The 16,796-nt window shown below is 38.6% G+C and overlaps 1 protein-coding gene across 1 annotated transcript; it reads left to right on the top strand.

The window, feature by feature from the left end:
- The first annotated feature begins 8,460 nt into the window (after positions 1 to 8,460).
- On the top strand, positions 8,461 to 11,111 carry LOC130963054 (uncharacterized). The gene is made up of 2 exons (XM_057889203.1): positions 8,461 to 8,808; positions 10,389 to 11,111. Exons 1-2 carry the CDS (start codon positions 8,461 to 8,463, stop codon positions 11,109 to 11,111), a joined length of 1,071 nt encoding a protein of 356 aa, XP_057745186.1.
- The last annotated feature ends 5,685 nt before the right edge of the window (positions 11,112 to 16,796 follow it).

The following is a 16,796-nucleotide window of genomic DNA, read 5'->3' as shown; positions in this document are numbered from 1 at the left end:
CAGTAATGGTTCTATGAAAAAGTACAAGACCAAAGATGAAGCATGGCAATTGATCAGCGACTTAGCTGAGTCCACTAGGAATCACAGGCATAGGCACAGCCACTCAAAAGCTGTTGCTGAAGTTTCTTCCAGCAAGGAGACTACTGCTCTGACCTAGAGTATATGTGAAATGACTAACCTACTAAAACAGATGCAGTTGAATCAACAACAAGCAACAAGCTCAACCTTCCCCGCCACAACAAAGCTAACAGTTGGTTCCCCAAAGAGTGTTCGGGATCTGTGCTAATTATAGCCATTATACTGATGAATGTCCGCAGCTCCAATAGGAAGACAACACTGTGGCAGCCACTCACAACTTCTATGACCGCCCAAATCAAGGATATAATCAAGGTGGCAACTATAACTATGGATGGCAGGATAATTCCAACCAAGGTTGGAGAGACAATTCTAACCATGGTTGGAGGGACAACTATAACAGAGGAGGCAGAGATAACAATGGAAACCAGAGGTGGAATAACAATAACAATAACAGACAGCAGAGTCAGAACCAACCTTACAGAGCCCCTCACCAAAGACAGTCTCAAGTACCTCAAATCACTTATTCTAATTCTTCATCCAATGTCCAACTTAATGACTTTAACTAAAAGTGCTAGGTGGGAGACAACCCACCATGGTATGATTGTCCCTTTTCATTCTTAGTTTTATTTTCTCTCTTATCTATCTATGTCAGTTCATGAATCATGCATCATCACCTGCATTCTGCATAAAAAATGGCACGTGACGACAGCGTCGCCGACGCGTCCGCGTCATATATGCCTCGAAAAGAGAAGAGAATTTTACAGAAAGTCGCGCGAAAGCATGGCTGGAGGCGTGCCTTTGGCACAAATATGCCCACGCGATTGCGTCACTGACGCGTTTGTGTTGTTTGCGAAATAGCCTCCCCGCGCGTCCGCGTCACCCACGCGTACGCATGGCCCTGTCAAATCGACGTAAATGGGTGTATGGTAGAAGGTTAGGCCGGAATTGGGCTGGAACCATGCTAGAAGCACAAGTCCTACCACGCGAACGCGTGCCCCACGCGTCCGCGTCATTTTCAAAATATGGCCACTCACGCGATCGCGTCAACCACGAGACCGCGCCACCCTACATTTTGGCAAATTGAGTTTGAAACAGAAAGTTATGCGAACGCGAGGCTGCTCTCGCGCCAATAGCACAATTCATATCACGCGAACGCGTGACCCACGCGTCTACGTCACTTAGACATCGCGCCACCCGCGCGACTACGTGCTACACGCGTTCGCGTCGCCTGCGCTGCGCAGCTTATCCAGATCAGCCAAAAATATCTTATCTTTTCTCCCCCAAATCCTAATATTTCCTTTCCCTTCTTCTTTCTTTCTTCTTCCTTCCTTCCCTCTTTATTCTTTCTCCCTTTTAATTATTCTCCCCCTTATTTCTTCTTCACAATCATCATCAAGGTTCTTTTCTTTCCTTCTTCTCTCTTTACATTTCCATTTAGTATTTTTATTTTCTTCTTCTTTTTCTTTCTCCTTTCATTATCTATGTTTTCTTTTTCTATTTCTTTTTACACCCTTTTTTTGGTGTTGGAAATTTATTTGGGTCTTTATTCTCTATATTTTACTTGTGAATTATTAAGAAACTGTTTGACAATTATATTATTTTTTATGAGATTGCTTACATGTTTAATTTAATACTTTCGATAACATATTTACCATGCATGCTATGTGTTTGTGAAAAAGCCCGTATGGCATTGTGCACTATTTTTGGAATTCTTTTATTCTACTACTCTAAATGCATGTTTTTCACAAAATTCCTTTTATATTTTATTGATTAAATATAATTGTACTTACAAACAGATTGTTGGTTTGAAAAGAGTTGGTAATCTAACTTGGACATTGAGTGCTTGATCTATGCTACTCATGCCTTTGCCAGCATGCCAATAAACATCTTGCATTTAATTGTCATTACATGCACTTGCTATATTTCCACTGATGGACTTTTCACATGTAGTCATGACCATGTGTTAACGATATTCTTCTTTACAGTGCATTGATTACCACTGTTACCGTTCGCTCTCTTGCTCTAACCCTTAGCTTTATAAGTTACTTTCTTTTTCCCTTTTCAGGATGGCCACCAAGAAAGGTAAAGAGAAAGCTACTCACACACCACCAGCAAGGAGAGAAATAAAAAGAGCATTAGTGGCAGAGCCATCTTCAACAGCGGTGAAACCCTCAACAAAATGAACCAATAGGATCATCAAGGTCGATGAAAAAGAGAAAACCTTTCTAGCAAAGGAAACTGCGCGGTTTACTAACCGCTACTATGAGCAGATGTTCCCTATTCTGGCGGAAAAGAACTATAACAATGAGCACCTTCTTGTCCTCCCGACCCAAATTGCTGAATTTGTTGAGCTCCGCGTTGAGCGTAGACAATGGGGATTCCTACAGAGACAGCCGCTACAGTTAATCTATCATGGGTAGTTGAATTCTACTCCAACTTTCACTTATCAATCCTGCAATCTGTCTATGTCCGTTAGAAGCAAGTCTCCATTACAGAAGAGGCCATTCAAAGAGCTTTAGATCTTCTCCCTGCTCTAGAAGGATTGGACGCCTTTCAAGAAGCCTCACTCAAGCGCCAGACATACCAATTTGACTGGGACGCCATTCTCAGAGTTATAACACAACCTGGCAGCCGATGGATTTATGGATACCATCGCTCCTGACCTAAGGGAATCTTAGCTTCAGCACTCACCTTAGAAGCTCGAGTATGGGCACAGATTATGTCCCATTACATCTTTCCAAGTACTCACGAGTCCTCCTTCACTGCCGACATGGCTGTTCTACTCTGGTGTATCATTACAGACCAGCCTCTAAACCTACCAAGACACATCCGAAATGCCATGGGACACGTACAAATTGTGGGCAACTTACCTTTTCCCGCCTTGGTTTCAGATCTCATCTTAGCAGCTGGAGTCTCCTACAGGATTGGGGACACAAGAGCCATGCTTCCACGGAGTGATCAGTATGTCCCTAACGGGAAATATATCATACCTCCAGCAGCCACTACCAGCCAACCTGCAGAACAAGCTAAAGACATTCCTTCTTTCACACCACAAGCACCTTCAACAAGTCAGCTGCTCCATCAGATATTGGAGAGGTTAGACTAGCAAGAACAGAAAGTGAAGCTACGAGAGCACCGCAACCAGTGTTGATTCAAATACCTCAAGGAGCTACTCACAGGAAACCACAGACTTGACAAAGACCCAAACACTCCGAACCCCACTTCATTTACCAGCACAGGGAGCCATGACGGTCCCGACTGTGGAGATACTGCTACCAACCCCCCTTTGTTCCTGACAGATGGCACCGAGGACGGTGCAAAGCCTTAAGTGTGGGGAGGTCGGTCAGTACCTGACTTCTGTATGTAACTTCTCTTCCCTAACATCAATAAAGTAGGATATTTAGTTATTTTTCCCTTGATTAGGATAGGATAGATTATTTAATAATAGGTTATTTGCATGCATGTTCTATTTGGTTGAAATATAATGAGTTTCTTTTTAAGACCCTATTTTTGAAAAATTTCACTAATTTAAATAAAAATTTTTTGTGTTAAATTTGTTTGAAGTTGTATTTGAAACATGGTTTTTGAGCTAAAGAACACACAACCCGTGAGATTTTGAGCTTATTATATGGTTACACTATTTAACCATAAACATTTTGTTCTTGTGTGTTCACTTCTCTATGATTATAATCTATATTTTGTTTCATTCTATATGTCCACTATTTAGTGTATTTACATGCTTGCATATGATTGTGGCCATTACTTGTTTTAGCTCACTTCTCCCAAATAAGCCTACCCTTTTATGTCACCCCTTTGAGCCTTTTTATCCCATTTATTCTATATTTTACCACATCACTAGCCTTAAGCGAAAAAATAATTAATTACCCCAATTGAATCTTTTGTTAGCTTAAGATAGAGATTGTGTATCAACTAAGTGTGGGGAAACTGTGGGAACATGGGTTAATAAGGGAATGTGTTATGTTTTTACTTTGATAAAATATTGGGAATTTGTGTACCTACTCATGTGAGACCAGAAAAATAAAAAAATCTATGTGCATTGATATGTTTATTTTCAAGTAAATAAAAAAAAAGAGAAAAATCCAAAAATATTCAATAAATAAGTAAATAAATAAGGGGACAAATTACCCCAATGCAAGGTTAAGTTAATAAAAATATCAATGCATATATGATAAAATTAAAATAAAGGTTGATGCATGAGTATGGAATGTAAAAGTGGGAAATTATGGATAGCTAGGCATGATTCTAGAGTTATATAGAGTAAATGTATGTTAGGTGAAAGCTTAGGTTAGTGAAAGATTCATATTATAACTCACTTGGCTATACATATACCCTTACCCTTACCTTAGCCCCATTACAACCTTGAAAATACCTCATGATGTTTGCATTGGTACATTAAATATTGTTGATTGGTTAGGTGAAGAACAAAGTTTAGAAAGAATGATTAGAGAAGGATAGAGTGATTACCCTATACACTAGAGAGATTAGAGTGCACATACACCATCAGTGAGGGTTCAATGCTTGATCCTATGTTCCCTACTTTTGTGAGCTACCTTCTTACAAATCTACCTGTTCTTACTGTATAGTTTGAATTAGTGGAATTTGATTTATGTCTGTCTTAAAAAACTTATTTATTTTTAGCCGAGTAGACAAAATCATATAGTTGCATTCATATGTATAGGCTGCATTGCATTGCATGAGTCTTACATTTCCCCTACTCATTTAATTTATCTCCTTGAACTAAGCATGAGAACATGCTAATGTTTAAGTGTGGGGAGGTTGATAAACCATTATTTTATGATTTATATTATGTTTAATTGAGTGGTTTTATCAAGTCTTTACCCACTTATTCATATGATTAGCATGATATTACAATTCCTTCCCAAAGTTGTTCCATGGTTGAAAACTTGCTTCCTAGAGATCTTTTTATTGTGTATTTTAATTCTCTTTTATACCATTCGATGCTGTGATCCGTGTGTTAAGTGTTTCAGGTTTCATAGGGCAGGAATGGCTTAGAGAATGGAGAGGAAGCTTACAAAAATGGAAGGAACATAAGAAATCAAGGAGATGACCAGCGAACACTGACGCGGACGCATGGCACACGCGATCGCGCAAAATGGAGAAAATCGTAGTGACGCGTTTGCGTGTTAAAATCTGCACGAATGACGCGAATGCGCGGATGAGGCATACGCGTGGCAAGGAAAAACGCTGGATGATGAGATCGCGTGGACAACGCGTACGCGTGACATGCGCAATCTGCAGAATTTGCAGAAACCGCTGGGAGCAACGAGCAATTCTCATCACAATTGATAAGGATAACTAGGATAAGACTTCTAATTTTCATACCTTGCCAAGAGTTTTCTTAGCTATTGATTTATTAATTCATGCAATTTATTTCTCTTGTTCAAACCTTTCAAAAACCCAAAAATACAGTTTTCCATAACCAATAATAAAACACCTCCCTGCAATTCCTTGAGAAGACGACCCGAGGTTTAAATACTTCGGTTATAAATTTTATTCAGTTTTGTTACTTGTGACAACCAAACTTTTGTATGAAAAGATTTTCTGTTGGTTTAAAAACTATACTTACAACGCGATTACTTTTATGAAATTCTTTACCGGCAGAAATTCGATCATCAAAGCTTCCTCAATTTTAACCTCTTCCTCTTGGTAGCTTTCTTCTAATTCGATCTCTTCTTCATTGCTTACCAAGGGCATGAGAGGTTGTGCATCTTCCTCTTCTTCCATATGTGAGGGTGGAAAGTTCTCTAATTCACTGGAGTATAAAATCCTTTGATTGGTTTCCTCACTTTCTTTCATAGGATCTTGCATTGTATCTCTTAGGAAGGAATTTGCTTGTTCCTCTTCCTGGTTCTTGATCATCGTTTGCACATATTTCTCTATATTTTTGACACTTGTCTTTATATCATGTAGGAATTTTTTCATGAGAAGCTCAAGATCTGATGGTATTTGAGATGGATAAGGAGATGGTGGCTCTTGATATGCATAAGAAGGAGATGATGGTTCTTGATAAGTGTAAAAAGAAGATAGTTCTTGGTATGAATAGGGAGGTGGTGGTTCTTGGTATGAATATGGAGATGGTGGTTCTTGATATGAATATGGAGGTGGTGGCTCTTGATAGTTTGAACATGGAGCATTGAAGTTTCTTGGGTTTTGACTTTGCCAACCAAAATTTGGGTAGTTCCTCCATCCACCATAATATGAATGACTACTTGGGTATGAGTAGTAACCCATGTGATCTCTCTCCATTATTTTTCCATAGCACAAAATACCAAACAGAATTAAATGAACCATGTTGGAAAGCAAAGAAGAAAGAACATAATTCTAAGAATTAAAATAAGAAAAATTAAAATAAAACAAACTAGGAAACACCAAACTTAATTTCAGAAATTAAGAAAAATATTGGTGCTATTTAAATTTTTTTCGAATTTTTTCAAAATTTTTTTTGAAAATATTAAAAATAGATTTTAATAAAAATTAAAACTAAAACGCCTAATCTAAGCAATCAAACAACTGATAGTTGTTAATCACAGTCAACCTCCAGCAACAGCGCCAAAAACTTGGTGCGGTATTTTATAACCACAAACTAACCGACAAGTGCACCGAGTCGTTCCCTGTAATACCTCAGGTTAGTGAGGGTTGATCCCACGAGGATTGATGGACTAAGCAACAATGGTTAAATGATTTACTTAGTTAGGCAAGCTGAAAATGGTTTTGAGATGTTCAAAAGGTTTAAAAAGTGACTTCAAAATATCAGAAGGCAGCAAGTAAATAAGTTGAAAATAAAATATGGGAGAAAATAGTTAAGGCTTCAGAGTTATCTATTTTCTGGATTGACTTTTCTTACTAACTATTTTAATCATGCAAGATTTAATTCATGGCAAACTATATGTGACTAGACCCTATTTCCTTAGACCTTCCTAGTCTCCTCTAAAATTCATTAACTGCCAATTCCTTGGTCAGTTAATTCCAATTAAAGGGTGATGATCAAATTCCAGTTTGTATGCCACAAGAATCCTAATTATCCAAAAATAAGGGGATTATATGTCACGTATCCCGTTAAATACAAACAATTAGAAATTCAGGATAATAAGTTTTCAAGCTGTTGTTCAAGTAAAGAGGTTTTCCAAGTTATACAAGAACTCAATTAGAACATGGGTCATACTTCCGTTCCACCCAAATTCATAAAATAAAGGACGAAAATAATTATTGAAATATAAATCAAAACATGATTTAAAATAGAAAAATAATAGTATCAATCCATACAATAGACAGAGCTCCAAACCTTAATAGTGGAGGTTTAGTTGCTCATGGAATGCGGAATGTAAATTTTTATAGAATTCCCTAATGGAATCTCCCTAATGGAACCTCCTCTATAGAAGAGAAGTCTCTCCTTTTTATAACTAATCCTAATTAATTTAAAATCTAATTTCTAAAATTAAAATAATATCTTTTCCTATTTTAAAATCAAATTTGAATTTAAATCAGAATTAACTAACTAATCAGCGTCTTGTAACGTGGGGACCACTTGACTTCACTGGATCCGCGCCTAACTTGGGTGCTAAAATGGGGCCCAGAAATCACCCCCAGCATTTTCTACGTTTTTTGCACGTGGCGCATGTCACGCATACGTGTCAGTCACGCGTCTTTGTCGATGGTATTTTTCGCAAGTCACGCGGATGCGTCGATCACGCGCACGCGTTGCTGTGCAATTTTTCAAATCACGCGTACGCGTCAGTTACGCGCACGTGTCACCATGGAAAGCTCCAAATCATGCGCACACGTCAGTCACGCGTACGCGTCGCTCCTCGCTACCATCTCCTTTAATTCTTGTGCTGCAGAAACTCCATCAAATCCAGCTTAATGCTACCTAAAATAAACAAAATTGCAACAGACTCAAAGTAGCATCCATATTGGCTAAAAGATAATTAATTCTTTATTAAACTCAACAATTTAGATGCAAATTCACTAAGAAAAGATAGGAAAGATACTCCGCATTAGTGCACAACCAAGGTTTTGGGTCAAATGATTTTCGTGGAGACACTTACAACCCCTCTTGGAGAAACCACCCAAATTTGAAGTAGGGAGGGAACCAGAACTCATGAAAAAGAAATTCAAACCACAATAACTCTTGCAACACAAACCACCAGAACCATCAAACCACTGACCAAAATCCATTTAGAAAACCACAAAATAACCAACCCCCATCCACTTACTATCCACCCAATAACCTTTTAGCTAACCACAATAATTTTCATCCACCATCTACATCTCATACTCAACCACAACCACCCCAAGAAACCCAAAGAATCTTCAACTTGGAGATGATGATGGAGAAAATAAATGATAAAGCATCAAGAATTTTCCAACAAGAATCATGAGGCCTCACTAAGGAATCTGGAGAGACAAATTGGACAACTGTCCAAACAGCCAGCTGAAAGACCAAACAATGCTTTGCCAAGTAATACCATTCCCAACCCCAAGGAAGAATGCAAGGCAATTCAACTTAGAAGTGGAAGGACATTGGAGAATGACAAAGTTGACAGCAAGAAGCAAGTAGAGGAGGACAAGCATGACCAAGAGAATTCCAAGAAAGAGGAGGAGCCTCAAGTCTCAGAGAAAAGGAAGAGTTATGGAAGAGCAACCACAATTACAGAAGAAGGTGGTGAAGTGACAAACCCCGTTTTGACGGTTTGTCTTGTATTGATTTTAGGGGATTTTATAACCTTTTACCCACATTTATCCATTGAAATAGCATGGTTTTATAACTTCTCCTTTAATTGTGCTTAAGAGTGAAAACATGCTTTTTAGGTCTTAAAATAGCTAAATCTAATTCTCCTTGATTCCATTAGATGCCTTGATATGTTTGCTAAGTGATTTAAGGTTTAGGAGGCAAAGATTGGACCAAGGGAATGAAGAAAGAAGCATGAAAAGTTGGAGAACTCATGAAGAAATGAAAGAACCGGAAAGCTGTCAAGCCGACCTCTTCGAACTTAAATGACTATAACTTGAGCTACAGAGGTCCAAATGATGCGGTTCTAGTTGGGTTAGAAAGCTAACATCCGGGGCTTCGAAACGATATAAGATTTGTCATAGTTGCATCGCTCATAGGGGCGCGCACGCGCACGGTACGTGAACGCGCCGATGGTGGCACATGACCCACTTAATGCAACACGTGGCCAGCGATTTTAGAAGCCTTGTGGGCCCAATCCAACTCATTTCTGATGCTATTTAAGCCAAGGATTGAAGGGGGAATGAATATACTTTTCATACTTTACATGTTAGTTACCATTAGCTTAGTTTAGTAGTTAGAGTTAGTTTCTAGAGAGAGAAGCTCTCACTTCTCTCTAGAATTAGGATTAGGTTTAGTTCTTAGATCTAGATTTTAGATTCATCTTCTTCCACTTCTATCCTCTTAATTTCTAGTTGTTACATTCATCTTCCTCTATTCTTTTGTTGTAATTTCCTTTATGTTGTTCTTGCATTTTGTTGTAGATCTACTTTTGTTCCTTCCTTTCTCTTTCAATTCAATTCAAGGTAAATCATAATAATTGTGTTCCTTTTGCTTTGTTAGTTGTTAATTCCTTTCAATAATTGTTGTTAGATTTCATTCTTGTTGTCAATTTACTATGCTTTTCTTTTGTGCCTTCCAAGTGTTTGATGAAATGCTTGGTTGGATTTTAGTGTAGCTTTTGTTCCTCTTGGCCTAGGTAGAGTAATTAGTGACACTTGAGTTATCTAATTCCTTTGTTGATTGATAATTGAAGAGATTGCTAATTGGTTTGGAGTGCACTAAAGCTAGTCTTTCCTTGGGAGTTGGCTAGGACTTGTGGCTCAAGTCAATTCATCCACTTGACTTTCCTTTCTTTAGTAAGGGTTAACTGAGTGGGAGCAATGAACAATTCTCATCACAATTGAGAAGGATAACAAGGATAGGACTTCTAGTTCTCATATCTTGCCAAGAGCTTTGTTAGTTGTTAGTTTATTTTCTTTGCCATTTATATTTCTTGTCCAAAAGCTTAAAAACCCCAAATATAATTCACAACCAATAACAAGACACTTCATTACAATTCCTAGGGAGAACGACCCGAGGTCCAATACTTCGGTTTATAAATTTTAGGGGTTTGTACTAGTGACAAACAACTTTTTGTATGAAAGGATTAGTGATTGGTTTAGAAACTATACTTGCAACGAGAATTTATTTGTGAATTCTAAACCGTCAAAAATCCAATCGTCATGAAGCCTTACACCCTCCTTTGCCATACCCTCAGAGGCTACAAAAAGAGCTCAAAGACCAACAATTTCCCAAGTTCCTAGAGGTTTTCAAAAAGCTGGAAATCAATCTTCCACTTGTTGAAGCATTGGAGCAAATGCCCTTATATGCAAAATTCCTCAAAGAACTCAACAACAAGAAAAGAAGCTTGAATGAAAAGGAGACCGTGATCTTGACACAAAAGTGTAGTGCTGTAATTCAAAAAGGTCTCCCACCAAAACTCAAAGATCCTGGGAGTTTCTTTTTGCCATGCATCATTGGCAACATGTCTATTGATAAGACACTGTGTGATTTAGGATTAAGTATCAATCCGATGCCTCTGTCTATGATGAGAACGTTGTCTATAGAAGAAGTGAAGCCTACACGAATGTCCTTACAACTTGCTAATAGATCAATGGTAATTCTCAATGGAGTGGTAGAGAATCTCCTAGTCAAGATGGGAAAGTTCATATTTTCAGCGGATTTTATGATTCTGGATCTAGATGAAGAGGGAAGTGATTCTATCATATTAGGAAGGCCTTTCCTAGCCACAGCAAGAGCCATCATTGATGTGGAGAAAAGGGAAATGACCTTGAGGTTACATGATGAGCAAATCACTTTACATGTCTTTAAGGAGATGCAGCCTCCTGTTGAAAAGAAAGGATGCATGAGAATTGAGGAGAAAGACTTAAACTGGAAGGAAAAGCCCAAGGAATCAATCATTAACTCACCCTTGGTGTAGAAGCCAAGCATTGAAGGAAAACACAAGGGTTATGAGGATAAGAAAGCTGAGGAAGAATTACAGAAAGAAGTTACAAGATTGATCAATAAGAAGAAGGCCCCAGACATAAAGCCTACAGCCAAGAAAGAAGGGTCACTACAAAAAGGGAAGAAGAACAAGAAAAAGGCTCCAAAAGGATGGAGAAACAAGAAAGTCCCAATAGAAGAGTTCTCAGAGGGAAACAAAGTGAAGCAGATCTATCAACAGTTGGAGACATCTCCACAATCTGAGGATTACTACACTGTCAATAAAATACTCTCGTTGGAGCACATAGAGATTGTTCATCAAAACACAGGAAAAAAGCTCACAGTGAGAGGGAACAGGCTAAGGCATTATGATCATCAACCACCGTAACAGAGAACCAATGTCAAGCAAGTGACAATAAAAGAGCGCTCCATGGGAGGCAGCCCATGATTTAGTATTCTTGCTTTTATTACTTTAATGCCAATAATTAATGGTTTTCATAGCATGAATTTGGGCTTTTATAGATAAATCTGATGGTTGCATACAGCATTTTCAAGCACATGTCTGATTCCTAAGTTTGGTGTGCCTAAAGGCACTCTAAAATGGTTTTCCAAGCAAGATGATCATATAACCATCTTAGGATATGTACTCATTCATTTTCTTGAAGTATATCGCCAAACATTAAGTTTGATGTTCTACATGTGCTATGAGTTTAAAGAAAGTCAAATTTACTCTAAGGCTAAAATTCATGAAAAGATAAAACATGTCTTCATCATTTTTGAATCCATGTTGTTAAAACAGAAAATAAAATGTTCCTTATGATGAATAAACTAACAGTGACAGAAATTAAATTGTATTTCACATTATCTATTTAATGTAAAACAAGTTTGGTGTCCACCAAAGCTATGTTTACTTACATGTGGCACCGTTAGTTATTCATATATAAGGAACATGTAGCTAAAATTTTCAATTTTCGTTATCTAGTTATTAATTTTCACTTGCTCACCGTCACCTCTTTAAACTTAAATTTTGTTGTTTTGTTAAGGAGGATAAGTATGAAGAAGAAAAGATTGAGAGAAGTGACAAGACCATGCAGTACGGTTATTACAAGGGTGAGAAGCATGTCACATGTGCTTGGAAATGGCTCCTTGGGTAGCACAAATCTGCACAATGGTGGGGAAGGCTTATCACCTAGAAAATCGAACCCATGTGCCCAATGAAGAGGTGATCTTTGTCCTTACTCAACTCTACATGCACACCATTCATTCCCACTTTCTCAACAACATCTTCATCAATACTTGCTCAATCCTCACCCTTCATTTTTATATGACCGAACCACCAACCCCTTTGTCTTGCTTCAATAACTTATTTCCTTACTATAAATGGGCAAGTAACACCTCCTTGGATCATACACATTTGACTTATTCATACAATCTACATCACTCTTCTTCCAACTGAGAACATCACACTGTGCCCTTACTCCTCCATTCAATGGCCTCACCAAGTTCTAAAAGAAGAAAAGGGAAACAACCAGCTGAAGCTAAACCACCCACCTATGATAAAAAGAGATTCAAATCTCAATTTCATGAGCTACAATATCACGGGTGGATGGAGGAGAAAGAAGTTATTCCAGAGATCGGATTTAAATTGAAGGAAGGTGAATGCCCCATGATAAGGAAAGAAATTGACAAGAGAAGATGAGAACTCCTGTGTGATCCTCTTACAAACATAAGTACAACTATGATAAGGGTGTTCTATGCAAATGCAGTAAGGGCAAGCAAAATCAGCCCCCTACAAAAGCTATGTCAGGGGAGTTGATGTGGACTTCAGCCCAGAAACAATCATGAGGGTTCTACAAATAAGAACAATCCCTTTCAGAGAGCCTAGCTTTGACGAAAGAATAAAGGGCGAGACTGACCCTGATGAGCTAGTAAATGGTATATGTTTGGAAGGCAAAGACTGGGAGAGAGATTCAAATGGGGATTCAAGCCACTTGAAGAGGATTGATCTCTCATCTGAGAGCAAGGGTTAGTACGAAATAGTGAGAAAATCAATACTCCCCACTGGAAATACTTCAGAAGTTACAGTAAAGAGAGCAATCATGGTGCACTGCATACTCAAAGGGGGAAGAAATAAATGTCACACAACTTATAGCAGACAACATCCAAGAGATGGCTAAAGACAGCAGCAAATCAAGCAGACTGGGTCACCCAAGCACTATACTGCGTCTATGCAATAGAGTAGGGCTGCTTTTTGAGGATGCAGATACAGACTGGGTGAAGGACGGCAGGGCAATCACCAGGCAGAGGGCAATCACCAGGCAGAGGATGGAAGGTGCTACTAACAAAGTGAAAGAAGACCCCAAGGAAGAAAGAAGAGACCACAATTTGAAGAGGAACAAACCTCCAGCACATTTGATTTGAGCCAAAGTCAGAGTGCCATTGAAGGACTATCTCAGCAATATACGAGGGCTTAGGAGCAACAACAAGAGCAATATATGAGAGCTCAAGAGCAGCAAAAAGAGCATACATGAAAATGATGGAGCAGCAAGAGAACTTCCAGCTGAAAATGATAGAGCGACAAGAAAATTTCCAGCAAAGAACAATGGATCAACAAAGAGACTTTCAAGCAAGACTACTGGATCAACATAGGGAGCAATCAAATCAATTCCAGGAGTCTTTCAATAAAATGTCCGAAAGACAAGATCAGCTTGAAGGATATCTCCAAAACTTTTTGCGCTGGAAAAATATATATCACACTGCTGGAGAGGCCAGGCACTTGGACAGAGTGGAGTATAATGTAGATATGAAAGCCAAGCTTAACTACCTAACCATCAGCATGCTAGTGATAAATCGGGAGATTAGACCATTTCTACAGTGCCCTGAATTAGTAGAATCACAGAGGGCAAGAGGACGAAGAAATGAGGATAGAATGAGACAACACTTGAAGGATGCTGGCCTTTGGGATGATGTAGAATAAACTGAAAAGCATGAAGAAGCAAGGAGGAAGAAAAAGCAGGAGTCAAAGAATAAAGAAAAGAAAGGAGAATCAAGCAAAGAAAAGGGTCACAAAAATTAAAGGTGGTGGAGTCCCTTTCATAACTTTAAATAAATAAGGAAGATGCATATCTGAAAAATGATATGCCTTCCAAGTTTCTATGTTTTGCACTTTTATGTTTTTTGAATAAGTTTTCATGTTCTGCATTATTATGATAGTTTTCTTGTTCATATGCACCTCACTTGAATGTATGCTTTGTTTCCCTTTTGACTTGAACAAAAGAAAATGTTGAAACAGAAAGTGAAATTGTCCAATTTGGTAGGAACTAGAACAAGGATCAGTGGTGGTATATATGTTTGATTGTTTAAGCAAGCTCACTAATAAAGATGAAGGGTAGAATGTTCCTTTGTAGTATGAACTTGGCTGTTGTCGGTGAAACCTGAATAAATAAATATCCTTAAAAAAAAAGAAAAAGAAAGAAGGAAAGGAGGAAAAGCCAAGAATTGGCAACAAAAATGAAAGAAACAAAGAATAAAGCTAGACACCAATAGCTTGGACCTTAAGAATATATGCCTATGGTGCTTTTGTACTGGGATCTGCTTGGATGAATAGGTTCTAAGGAGTGTTTCAACACTTGGTAACTTGGGTTAACTAACCCGGGATTATCAACCAAAAGTCCACTATCAAGAGCAACCTAACTACAAAGCAGTTAGTGACCCAAAGAGGTGCTGGGCACCAATGTTCTTAAGATGAATTGTGAGCCAAGTGTCTGTGGTGTGTATGTGTTGACTGGAAACTAAGCTAAAAACCTGCTGCAACACATAACACTTAGCTGTAAATAAAGTATAAGCCTCTCAGTAAAAAAAAAACAAAAAAATCAAACATCAAGGATCAAAGAATAAAGGTTTCATAGCAGCACCTTAGTTAGCACTTAAAGGAACTTCTCAAAATCTGAAAACTAATAAAAGTAGAGCTTCATTTACATTCTGCATGAAACCCCATGAACTTAGGTTGAATGCTTGCAAATAAGGACAAATATACTTATCTGTTTTCTTTCATTCTTCTCATGTTCTATTGCTTGCTTGGGGACAAGCAAGATTTAAGTTTGGTGTTGTGATGACAAGTCATCTTAGGCTAGTTTTACTGGCAATTTTACATGTTTTCATTAGGTTTCATATACTTTCTTGAGCAATAAGTAAGTGATTGGATTGGAATTTCATGTTTGTCTTAATTCAATCAAACATTGTTAATTTCATACATTATCATGAGATTTATGCAAGATTTAATTGATTATTATGAAATGATGCAAAATCTTATGATTTTGGTTAGGCTTTGATTGCATGTTTGATTGATGACAGGTGAAGAGATGCAAGGAAGAAACAGAAAAAGAAGCAGGGCAGGAGAACGCTACGTTCGTTTGAAGAATGCTACGTTCCCTTGCAGCATCACATTTGGTGCTACGCTCACTTTCAAAGATCGCTACGTTCTCCAGCGACGCGTACACGTACAGGACGCGCACGCGTAGAACAAGCATTTTGGAAGATCCACACGTACGCGTGCATGACACGTACGCGTGGGTGTGATCTAAGCTCACTTTCTAAGAGCGATACGCTCTCTTTCAACAAGCGCCTGCGACAACGTTCAAATTTGGGATTCAAAGTTGGCTATCGACGCGTATGCGTGAGTGACGCGTACACGTGGATGCGATATATGTGATAAAGCACGCAAACGCGTAGGAGAAGTAGCAGCGTGGAAGTGACATGGTACAATCCACGTGTACGCGTGAATGATGCGTACGCGTGGGAGAGCGCTATTGGCACGAACGCTACGCTCATTTGGAGAGCACTGCAAGGGACGCGTGGGCATACATCACGCGTACAAGTGATGAGTACTTAGCGAGCAAGGACGCGCACGCGCAGGAGACGCGTACGAGTCGGTGAACGAGCGCTGCACTCTCTTTGAGAACGCTACGATCTTCTGAAGCTGAATTTAAGTACAACACTGACCCATTCTTACCTGCTTGAACAAAGGCCAAAAAGTCCAATCCAAGTACTTGAAGGCTGAATTAGAAATTGTATAAATAAAGGAGAATTTAATTTCATTAGGGGGTTAGCTAGAAAAGAGATCTAGAAGGCTAGAGAGTCAAAAACCCTAATTGGAAAACTCTGCACTCATTTTCACTTTTTCCTTTTGTGCAATCTTTCTGTACTTTTTCTTCTTTCTGTTTTTGTACTAGAGCAATGATGAACTAAGCCCCAATTTCATTAGGGGGAGTAGCTCTGTTGTAATTCCAATGAATCAATGAAATTCTTCTTCTTCTCAATTCTATTGTGTAGCTATTAGGCATCTTCTGCTTTGACTGTGGATTATTCACTCCGAAAGGGGGTTTAATTCAATTGAATGCTTGTGTGAGCCTCGGAAGGGAAATCACTTGCATTAGAATTGGAGCTCTATCCTTTACTACTCTCTTGATCAACACCATTCGAGAGGAATTGAGATCCTGAGAGTTAGTGTGGCTTATGGATGAGAGATGTACACTTAACCTCGATCAAGGAATTGGCAAGATTGATTGTGATTAGAGAGATTGGATTGCCAAGGAATTGGGATCCAATCAATTTCAATCTGCATAGATCTACTCATATGATTGAGAAAGGAGTTGAGACCCATTTGATTCATGAAGGATTA

Source organism: Arachis stenosperma, chromosome 2, assembly GCF_014773155.1.
Source record: "Arachis stenosperma cultivar V10309 chromosome 2, arast.V10309.gnm1.PFL2, whole genome shotgun sequence".
In the NCBI taxonomy this organism is placed as follows: Eukaryota; Viridiplantae; Streptophyta; class Magnoliopsida; order Fabales; family Fabaceae; genus Arachis; species Arachis stenosperma.
Note: the sequence above shows the minus strand (reverse complement) of the source record. Positions and strands in the feature narration are given on the sequence as shown.

Coding starts and splice junctions, on each gene's coding strand:
- LOC130963054 (XM_057889203.1), top strand. CDS start 8,461: ATGATAAAGCATCAAGAATTTTCCAACAAGAATCATGAGGCCTCACTA. Junction 8,809..10,388: donor TGACAAACCCCGTTTTGACG/GTTTGTCTTGTA, acceptor CCATACCCTCAG/AGGCTACAAAAAGAGCTCAA.